Genomic DNA, 11,554 nt, shown 5'->3' on the forward strand with positions numbered 1-11,554 from the left:
TACAGCTACAAAGAAAGTGCACTGGGATAATGAGGAAAAGCCAATTTTCAGTGTCAGGTCCTGTTTAATATTCCCCACAGCCCCGTGAACTAAGGTATGGATAAGGGAAAGACTTGGTGAGCTTAAGCAGCCTACTAATGATACACAGCTACTGAGTGGCAGAACTGAGGTCAGGCGCAGGTGACTCTGATGCTAGAACTCTCGCTCCTCACCAGTACACTACAGCTTTCAACGTGCAGGTGCACGGTCTGGTTCTCATCTCTCACTGTCCCTTGAAGTCAAGTGACACATCCTTCTGTTGTACCCAGTTGGCCCCAGCCATCATCAGCCTGGGTTGCTCCACCTAAAATCATAAGTTGGTATATCTTATTTCTCTGAATGAGAGTTACCTTTCCCACTTCACTGTTTTTGCTCTTACTGTTTAGTAATGTATTTTCTTATTGTGAATTATATGACAGAGAAGTTTGAACATTTATAAAATTATAAAGAAGGCCCGAAACCCTCTTACCAGTGATACCTCTGTCATAAAAGTCTTAGTGTTTTTTAAATCCTTGTAATTATAACAGTTCTTCTTTTACCTAATTGCAAACTGTCCTCCTTCAAACTCACTATTTGAGAGTTCTCAGATATTGACACTCCCTTTTCTTGTAAGTGATCAGTTCTCTTCTGACTGCCTCCTTTCCTGTCTAGTACAGATTTAGTAATCCAGGGCCTTTCATGGGACCTGGTGCATAGGAGGGATTCAGGAGGTATTTCTCTAAGGAATAAACAAATGGTCTCTTCCCCGTAACTTCACTTTTCACTTTTTGTCTCCTCATATTACTAAACCCCAACCTAAGAGCAGTTGTTTGCCTTGGCATTTCTGCGCATGGGCTTTTGAGCACAGCTGAAAAGATCAGAACGATATGGGGTTGATAGGGGTTGGTGCCCCCATACTTTTATGGTGTCCAGTTTTGCAGGTGCTCATAGCATGGCTTGACAATACTTTTCTTTAGTTTCTCTCTCTCTTTCTCAGGTTTCATGAAAGTTGTTTAAAAACTACCAACCTCAAGCTTTCTATCCCATTCCCTTACCCCACCACTCTCAGCAAAGTAACTTGTCTCCTGCTTCTTACAGAAAAAAAGAGAAGTTCAGTGACATGATGGGTCATTTTACTGGGTGCTTGATAGATAATAGAAAGTATGCTAGGCACTTTGCATAGATTATCTCATTTAATTCCCACAAGTCCTGTGAGACAAGAACTGTGAATGCCCCATTTTACAGAAGAAATTGAACTGTAGTACAATTAAGTAGTTTGCCAAGCAAAGACAGCTAATAAAAATTAAAGCTGGTAGGGTGGCTTATCAGCTCGGGCAGCATTATGATTGCGATGTTTATAAGGGCAGGGCAGGGGTTAGGTTTACAGTTGTTCGTATGGAAAATAATACAATAATAAATTATAATACAAGAATAAACTTGCATACTCACAGCTATAAACCTACTTTTGTCCCATCCTGTACTTAGTCACTTTACAGTCTTCTTTTATTGTGGCATCAAGTAGCTGACAGCAGAGTGGGGAGAGACACACGGGAGAATATTCCCACAGAATGTGGTAAGTGTGGTGATGAAGAATGCAGAGAGTTCATGGGAACACAGAGAGGGGCATTTGCAGCAAACCTTCAAATAACCACTCCTCTTGATTAACTTAGCGCTGGGCTGTTCCGACCTCCCTACTTGCACTACGTGTGGAGGGTGTGCCATGCTATGCCTTGGGAAAAGCTGAATGTCTTCATTTGTGTTTTTGGATCCTTTCTCCTCTGACTTTATCACATCCCTTTCCTTCAGTTATACAGACATTTACAGATACGCACAGATGCACCCTATATTTAATTTCTCCAGTCTTTCTCTTTCAAAAAGAATTTTTCAGGTTATTCCAATCTAAAAAGCAAACTTGGCCTTCACCAAAGGTCCATACCTTTGTACAGCTGAACTTCTAGATAGTGTCTGTACTTGCTGTTTCCCCTTCCTCACCCCATACAAATAGCTATAAACCCTGAGGTATCTGTTTTGTATGTTTTAGTCATTTATCAGATAGGTGAATGTTTTCATATGTAAAGTGTTTGGTGTACAGCACTGATTAAAGTGGGGTTTCTGCTTGTGAATATTGTAGCCTAGGGAAGCGAAGAAACAGATAACACACAGTTTAATTCCCGGTGTAGGAAGTGTTGCAGAGATGTTAGGAAGGGACCCACTTGGACTGACGGGGAAGGGTCAGGGTAGGTTGCCTAAGGAGGTGACCTTAGCAAAAATTTGAAGGATGCGAGAAGCAAAGTAAGGACTTGGCAACATAAGGAAAGTGACAGTGCTAACTAAGCCTCTGAGGCCTGAGACCAGACCTTGTATCCTGGTCGTCGAGAGGAGTTAGTGTTGGCGAGAATGTGGAGGTTAGAGAGTGAGGAGGGGAAAGATTGCATGGGGCCTCGTAGGCCATGGTAGGGAATTGGAGTTTTATTTTAAGTGAAATGGGAAGTTGTTAAATGGTTTTAAGCAGAAGAATGAAATTCTGTGATTTACATATCTGAGACTCTCTCGGCGACAAGGAGAATGGATGGGAGAAGAGTAAAAGAGGAAGTAGGAGCCTCTTTGTGACCGTGCAGGCAGAGGATTGTGCTGCAGGCCAAGGGCATGACTGTGGAGATGGGGGAGAGTGGGTGGACTACGTGTGCAACGGGACCCTCTCAAGCAGACGGAACATGAGAGGTGTGGGGAGGTGAGAGGGAAGAGGGACTGGGAAAGGTCAAGAAGGACTCCTGGCTTTCTAGCTTGAGCAGCTGTCTGCTAGTGTCGCTCTCTGAAGTGTTGAATATCGTGGATGAATGGATTTTAAGGGAAAATCTACAAAATCTGTATGAATTTTAGATGTTTAACGAGTCCTGTGAGATAGCCAAGTTGAATGATCAAATAAGAATTTTTATATATCAGTCGACGTTAGAAGAGAAGTATAAACGAGAGATACATTTTGGGGATTTACAAATGTAAGTAATATTTGAAATCATGAGATTTGATGAGATCACTTAGAGAGATACAATAATAGGGAAAAGAGAAGAGGACCTAGGAGGTAGTCTGAGGAACCCCAACATTGAATGGTTATGTAGAAGAGAAAATACTGGAAAAGAAACCGAGAGAGCAGTCTAAAAAGTGGGAAGGAACTTAAGACCATGATTATTTACTGTCACTTTGTCAAGAAGGAGGGAATGGTCACCTGAGTTGAATCTTGCAGAGAAGATAAATTGGGTAACGACAGAAAAGTGCCCGTTGGTCTTGCAGCATGGAGATCATTGTTAGGGGCAGGTGACAGATTGGAATATCTGTTAGACAAAGGATCAGAATAAATAATTCCCAGAAAATAAACCACTTATGGAAAGTAAACATTAGAAAATGTCCAGCATTCTTGCTGATCAAAGAAATGAAAGCTGTAACAATCTTGATGCTAATTTTTACTTATAAATTAGCAAAGGCTTTAAGAAACAAGCAAGTCTATAAACAGGTGCACTCAAAAATGATGGGAATATTAATTGGCAACTTAATGTTAATGGACATTACTTAAGCAACAAAATATTTAAAGATAGATACATTTTTGCACCTCAGTCATTAATATGTCTGAATGTTAAGATTTGGTTAAAATAAGTACCCTGTAATCTTGTGTAGAGAACTTTCTTTAATATTAGGTTAAAACTCAATTTCACCTTATAACAGTCCTAAAAGTTTTGTTTTACTATGAACAATATTTCCCCTGCATTACATTTCTCTTTGTTTGGGAAGACAGTAAAAACAAATCAGTGTATTTATATTGTTTTTATTTCTGGGAAATAGATTTTTTTAATTAGAATAATTTTCATGCTTTATAAGACTGCAAGTGCATACTTAAGTAAATCTATTTTAGCTTATTAACTTCTGCATTATACTGAAGTTAATTCTGTCTAATACATTATATGTTAAGTTCTGCATTAATGTGATCATATGAAATATTTTTTATGTTTCAGATGGCAAGATTATTTTATCACAAACCCCAGTTTGCCATTTTGGATGAATGCACAAGCGCAGTGAGTGTGGATGTGGAGGGCTACATTTACAGTCACTGTCGAGAGGTAAGCAGGGCAGGTTGTCAAGTTGAGGGTCCATGCCCCGCTTCCTGGTTTACTCTGTGTCCAACCAGATATCTGTCCAAAGAGAAGATTCTAAGTTATTAAGTAACAAAATTACTATCAACAGATGATATCTTATGTTAGTAAAGATTTTAAACTGATAAAAGATATGAGTAAAAGAAAAAGTAAATTTATTCTGGCTGGTGAAGCTCAATGGTTGAGCGCGGGCCTGTGAACCAAAGGGTCGCCAGTTTGATTTCCAGTCAGGGCACATGCCTGGGGTGAGGGCCAGGTCCCCCTTGCAGGGTGTACCAGAGGCAACCACACATTGATGTTTCTCTCCCTTTCTTTCTCCTTCCCTTCCTCTCTGTCTAAAAATAGATAAAGTCTTTTAAAAAAAGAAAAAGTAAATTTATTATGTATATAATTCCCTTTAGCCAACTCTTAGATATAAAAAAATAATATATTAAAATTTATTTCCCTTTACCTCATTCCCTATTCTCAGAGTTCATGAACTGGTATTTTCTTAATTTGTTTCATTAACTTTATCTAAATGTTATTTGTTGTTTTGTTTTGTTTTTTTCATCAAGAAAACTCAGTAATAATCACATGGCAACTTTAATTTATCCATTTTTTCCTCTGGCCTGGGCTAGAAGCTTTTTCTGAGTTGTCTGCACTGGTTCCATTCTTTTTTTTTTTTTTAAAGGATGACCCCATGAATGATTCCTTTTTTTTTTTTTAAGATTTTATTTATTTATTTTTAGAGAGGGAAGGGAGGGAGAGAGAGAGAGAGAAACGTCAATGTGCGGTTGCTTGGGGGTCATGGCCTGCAACCCAGGCATGTACCCTGACTGGGAATCGAACCTGCGACACTTTGGTTCACAACCTGCGCTCAATGCACTGAGCTGTGCCAGCCAGGGCTGGTTCCATTCTTTAAGTAATTAGTCAGTAGTCTTAGTTTTGTTTTGTTTTTCCCTGTGAGGAATTGTCACTATCATCTATAATCTTCTTGAATTTTCCTAAAAATGTTGAGCAAAACCCAAAAGGATTTTATATAAGTGAATGAAATACCAGAGTCTTGTAGCATTTTGTAACTGTTCTTTGGGAATTTATAATAAATATAAAAGTTTGTGTTGCACAAAAAGCACGAATTCCTGCCAGTCCGAGTGTGGTCATGGGTCAGAAGCATCAACATCCCATGTGCTTGCTGTAAATGCAGAATTGCAGACCCTTCTAAACCAGAGTCTGTGTTTTAACAAAAATTCCAGATGATTCAAGGGCACATTCAAGTTTGAGAAGCACTGACGTACTGATGAAAGAATGAATTTGCTACATTCATCTGTGTAGGAAGATTCTAACTCCTGATTTTGTTTCTTGGATGATTAGTTTTCTTGAGTCAGTTTTGGTGATTTCTTACTTTTTATACATTTGTCTAAACAGATTTTCAGATTGAGAGGTCTTAGAGACATTACTGTTGTTCTCTTGCACATAAACCATGCAGTCTCTATTTGATCAGTGGCTTAGGGGCTCTTTGCCGGTCATTTTGATCATGTGGTTCCCTTAAATATCGTTGTGGGCTCTAAGGCCCCACAGAAGATGCAGTTCTCCTATTATGTATTTTGACTTAAGTGATTCTGTTATAAAGAATGCCTCACTAAGTCAAGATCTAATTCAATTATTGTATATTTATGAAGAGAAATATCTGAAATGAGCTTTCAGAAATCAGATAATCATACTGTTGAAATGTATGTTGTATTAACAACTTTAATATATACTTATTTTGTCATGCAGTTTCTAACCAATTTGAGAACCTTTACACATAGCAGCCAAATTTATGACACATTTAAAGTTTTAAGTGATACTACTTTGTCATCACTTCATACAGTGATGAAATGTAAATACAAACTTGGGCACTTCAAGCTCATGATAGAAGTGATCCAGAATGAACTTAATGCCAATTTTTAAAAAATTGCCAAATGGCAATAAAATTTAGAACTCATGATGGAAGTCTCCTGGATACCTAGCACATGTCTCTGTCAGCCTTCAGAGATCCATTTTGGAAAACAGTGATCTACAGCAGGATTTCTCAGTCCTATCAGTGTTGACCCTCCAGGCTGGGTAGTTCCTAGTTGTGGGGCTATTCTCTGTACCACAGGGCATCCTGCAGCGTCTCTGGCCTCTACCTCTGTTAGATGTCGGTAGCACTTGCAGTCGTCATGATCAGAGATGTCTGCAGACATCACCAAGTGTCCCTAAGAGACAAAATCACACACACCCCACCCTCCCATTGTGAGAACCAGGGATCCAGAGCAACTAGTTGTATCTAGTTATTATATTAGTGGGTTTTTTTGAAAATCTGAAGTTTAGATTTGTAAAAGCCTATTCAAAGTCTAAAAATCCATTAAGCTATTAAAATGGAAAGATTTTTCATTATTTTCTGGTAAGCTCATTGGGTACCCAAACCTGGCCTAAACTACCAAAAGATATTTAATTTATCTATTCATTGTCATTGTCTACATGTGTTGCCGTAGATGCATTTGTGTGTTTAATTATAGAATTCTACCCCAGAAGCCTGAGGGGTGGTAAATACTGGTTTTCCAAAATATGAATTCCAAGATACATCCCAAAATGGGTTTCCAATAAAGGATTATTGACTCTGTATTTGAAAGACAAACTGACTGTAGACGGTACTATATTGATTTAATTTTGCTGATTTTGCCCTTTTGCTGTTTCTATCATTCTTACACTTTTTTTCACATATTTTTCACAATAAATAGAAAATGTGCTAGGATATTTATTTTCTGCCCAAAACACAATAACACACAATTGCTAGTACTGGTCAGTTAGGTTTCTTTTCTCTTAAAGAACTTTATTGGTAGCTATTAGTTTTTATTATGTGGTTGATGGCTTATACTTTTTATTACCTTAAACATATGGCATCTGTTATAATTTTTTCTCTGATATTGATTTTTAACTACGGCAACTGAAGACCATCATCTTAGTAGCTTAAACTATGTAGAGTGGTTAACTTGTCCTCTGTGCTGTTGATACAACCCTCAGTCATCTTCTCTGTGTTAGGTTGGCATCACCCTCTTCACCGTGTCGCATAGGAAGTCTCTTTGGAAGCACCATGAGGTTTGTATTTCTTACACTGAATAATACTGTGAAAGTTTATTTAAATATGTGAATTCAGGTGATTATGGTTTTAGATTTTTTGGTATATATTCCCTTATATACATATACCTTAAGGGAAAAGGGTGATTCAGTTTTATAAAATGGAATAGGATTCTCTTAAATATTATTGAAGTTGTCAATTTTAAAAGCTACATATATATAAACAATCCCTTGTTTTAAATGAGAGATATTAGAGAACCAGTTAGTGGTTCTCCAGTTTTATAAATGACTGACTAAAATTTGCCAAATTTTGTCACAACTGTGGCTAAGTAAACTTTTCGTTACCATCCGATATTGACAGAAGGAGAGAGAGTCTTAGGAAGGATTAGATCCCAAAACGTCTAGGAGCATTTTTGGTGGAGATCAGGACTCTAAGGAAACTGAGCCGTGTCAGCTGTGTTCATCACTGCACCGTGGTGAGGTGGACCTCATTGGCAGTCACGTGACTTACAAAGATGCATCCCACAGTGAGCGTCACACTGGCACAGACAGCTTACTTCTCCTGCCATTTCAGCAATGCCATTCTCAGGATGGCAGGCAGTTCTTTACCGCTCTTAATGTAAAATGATCACACCCTTAAAAATAAACCTAGTTTAATTCATTTTGATTTTTTTTCCCTTTCCCTCTTTCCTTCTTTTCTTTCCTTCCTAAATGACACAGAAAGTTTAGGTAAAAGAAAGGGTTTGGGAAAAGTTGGAATGAGGGTATCTTGTCCCATAAAGCACACACCTGATTGAGCACCTTTTGTGCCACGTACTGGGCTAAGTGTGTGAGGGATGCAGAGAGCTGTCTTTGCCCTCAGGAGCCGGTAGTTTAAGATGACAGTGCACAAATGATGAAATGAAGAGCTTGGGATTGAAGTCAGAAGACCTGGGTTCAGGCACCATTGTTTCTGGCATCCATTGCTTCCTTCATATAATAAAGTTATTGATCCTTGTCTACATGTCTCATAGATTGTTACCGCAAGGATCAAAGAGATAGCTTATCTGAAAGCACTTAATAAAATGTTGTGAAATTCTGTATGACTGTGTGCCTTTTAAAGATAAATTTTTTTATATTAGGGCATAATTTGCCCATATTTTCATGAGTTGGATGAAAAATCAAATAACCAGAAATCAAAGCAGTTTAAAATATATGCAAACCTCTGTGTTTTCTTTAGATGTTCATAAGCCTAACAGCCATAGGACAGTGAGGGGACTTGGGTTTTACCTGTAGCAAAATACTCGTCAGGCCAGTGGTCATGTGAAAAAGGAGTGACAGGAAGAACAGTGAAGTTAGAGGCCAGAATAGCTCTGAAATAACAATATAAAACCGGGAAAACAGAAGTCCTTTCTGTAAATGAAAAGCCACTAAACAGAAGTCTTCACCACTGTCCCAAGTGTCTTCATAGGATGGGATACATAGGCACAGTATATAGCTCTTTTCCTCCTCTGCCCACTCCAAAAGCAGAAAAGCTTCTACTTAGGCTCCAGGGTGATCTAGGAAGCATTATTAGGGGAATATTAGAGGCTGCCTCTTTGAATAGACTTTGCATTTGACTCCGTTTGACCTGTGGTAGATCAGATCCTTGGTTATGGAGTTATAGAAATATTCTAATTTGTGGGATGCTTATAGATTTGGTTCTTTTAAAATAGTGAGGAAATCTAGTATTTTAATTCTCAAAAGGGAAAGTAGTATATTCCAAGCAGAGTTATATTGTTGCTATTTTTAAAAAGAGCAGACTTCTTCATTTAGTCTTGGAGAGCTGTATGCATTTCTATATATAAACTTTAAAAGTTCTTGTGGCTTAAAAATAATCATGTCTAATGATTAATTGTAATAATCTCTACATAAATTCCTGACAAGAAGGAAATTCTCGTAGTCATTGATTTCCCCCCCTTCTCTCCCACAGTACTACCTGCACATGGATGGCAGAGGCAATTATGAATTTAAGCAGATAACAGAAGATACAGTTGAGTTTGGCTCTTAGAATCCGGAGAATTGTACCTGCTTCAATGAAATAATTACAGAAAACACTTAGAAGTACAAAGTACATTGTGGAATAAAGTTGAGCTTTGTTTTTAAACAGAGCAACAAATTAACTAAATATAAAATAATCGAGAACAAGTTGTTAAAACATTTAATATTATATAGGATATTGCTAATTGTGTATATGTTGGTTTAATTATTAATATGTACTAAGAATGACCTTATTCTTGTGGTTGAAAAACTGCCTAAATTAAATTGGGCTTCAATCAGTGTAACCTGATTCATCCTGGGATGTAAACCATTTGAAGTCAGCTAATTTGACTTTTATGGCTCTATCTTTTCCTTCAATGAAGAACCCTGTTTAAAACTGGGGTCATCACTTGTCCTGTCCTAACAAGATAGTCTTGAGTTTCATTTTCTTGTGCCCCATGATGGTGGGAAGCAAACAAATCATAGTGTGTTAGCAAAACGTGCAGCATCAATGCATACTAGCATGTACCATGTAGTGGCGGGTTTCTTTAGTGCCACAGTTATACTCATTCCTTGTGTACGTCTTGGGGTACATTTAACTCCAGGAAAGCCATCTGAATTTTCTTTGGCCAAATAATAAATGTGCCGGTCTCAATCTGAAGTATTGAGTTGTTTTGAGAGCTCTTTGTGGTCATACAACAGAAATATACGCAGTCTTGTTTACAAGAGGTCGTCACTGTGTTTCACACCTAATCCTCCCAGTGTTTGGGACACTAAAACACACTGTCCTTACGTGTCAAGTTCCATGTCTTACAAGATGTTTAAATTGTTTTTTAAAAGAATTGGATGGGATTTGTGTGCATTAAAGCCCATGCATTAGAAGTGTGGACACACAGTCTAACTCCACACGAGCCATACGAATGCACTACATGAAGCAATGCGCTGAGTATGCCGTGCTGTCACTGTCCTTGTGATTTCTTCATGTTTAACAAAACCTTTCATAACCCCGTTAGCACATGGGTGAATTATGTTCCCTAGGTACTGGTTTTTCTCTGTAAATCTTTAATAACTTTTTAATATTTGGGTTATTATGTTGAACTTTCCTAAGAGAAATCAATTTCATCTCATCAAACTGCCATTAATGACCACATGTATTATTTTCACAGAGAGAACTAAAACTGAATATTATCAATAAGCTAGATATGAAATCAGTTTGATCATACCGGGGTTCAGAAAGTGGCATTCTTTTACTCTGGTTTCTGCATAACTGGTTTTGGTTTCTGCAGAATTAGTTATAAGAATTATCAGCTACCTAAGTAAAATTTGATGTACTGATTCCATATATGTAACATTCAATTTTTACCACTCTCTTTAACAAACTTGTATAATTAATCTCTGTTCAAATTAAAAAAAATCAGATATCTTATACATTCTTTGCTTGTTCTTTTTGTTCTGGTATCTAAATAATGGGTAGTTCATACATGGTCATACAGTCTTGACCTGAAAAACAAAAATAAATCAACATTCGGAAATCCTTTTTTCCACCCAATGTCTCTTTTTTGAAAAGTATGTCAAATGTGTTTCTAATGAAAAAGTTTCTCTTTTAGAAAAACCAGTTAAAATCTTTAGTGTACTCACAAATGCTACCAAATAGCCAGAAGACAAAAAATTATATTAGTAGTCCTGGGAAAGATTTTTAAGCATGGGGGAAGTTTGAGATTTTCAGATTTCTGGATGACCCTAAACCTACCAAGAGATGCCTCTCAGTTCCTTCTAGAATAGATTCTTCCCATTAAATTTTTTTATTTATTTTTAAATTTAAATATTAAAGTACCTCACCACTTGAGTCACAGAGGAAGACCCTCCTGGAGAGTCACAGTGCGCAGTAATAGACATGTTTCTAAGAAGGCCTGCAGTTAAGAAATCCCGTGTTCCCAAAACATTACTGACCATGACGCATCCTCCATGTACTTCTATTAGCATGTTTTATCGGTTGCACTGGGGAATGGACGTTTAAAGAATAACTAAAGAATAAGAACTTGCATCCACGAGCGTCACACTGCATCCCAGGTGTATCATTGTGTGTTGCGTACCAAGCTTCTACTCTTAAATTTGTGTGTTTTTTTAAGATTTTTATTTATTTTATTTTTAGAGAGGAAAGGGAGGGAGAAAGAGAGAGAGAGAAACATCAGTGTGTGGTTGCTGGGGGTCATGGCCTGCAACCCAGGCATGTACCCTGGCTGGGAATCGAACCTGCGGCACTGCTTCTACTCTTTATATAATGAGAACACATGGATGTAAACAACTATGGCTGTTTG

The 11,554-nt window shown here is 37.7% G+C and overlaps 1 protein-coding gene across 1 annotated transcript in view; it reads left to right on the forward strand.

Annotated features, from left to right (window-relative positions):
- Window positions 1-10,770, forward strand: part of ABCD3 (ATP binding cassette subfamily D member 3) — a 76,375-nt gene extending 65,605 nt beyond the window's left edge. Inside the window, exons 21-23 of the mRNA XM_028511832.2 lie at window positions 4,023-4,127; window positions 7,203-7,259; window positions 9,190-10,770. Coding sequence (XP_028367633.1) covers window positions 4,023-4,127; window positions 7,203-7,259; window positions 9,190-9,267 — 240 coding nt within the window. The 3' untranslated portion in view covers window positions 9,268-10,770. The remainder of the gene's footprint in view (window positions 1-4,022; window positions 4,128-7,202; window positions 7,260-9,189) is intronic.
- The last annotated feature ends 784 nt before the right edge of the window (window positions 10,771-11,554 follow it).

Source organism: Phyllostomus discolor, chromosome 5 (assembly GCF_004126475.2).
Source record: "Phyllostomus discolor isolate MPI-MPIP mPhyDis1 chromosome 5, mPhyDis1.pri.v3, whole genome shotgun sequence".
Lineage (NCBI taxonomy): Eukaryota > Metazoa > Chordata > Mammalia > Chiroptera > Phyllostomidae > Phyllostomus > Phyllostomus discolor.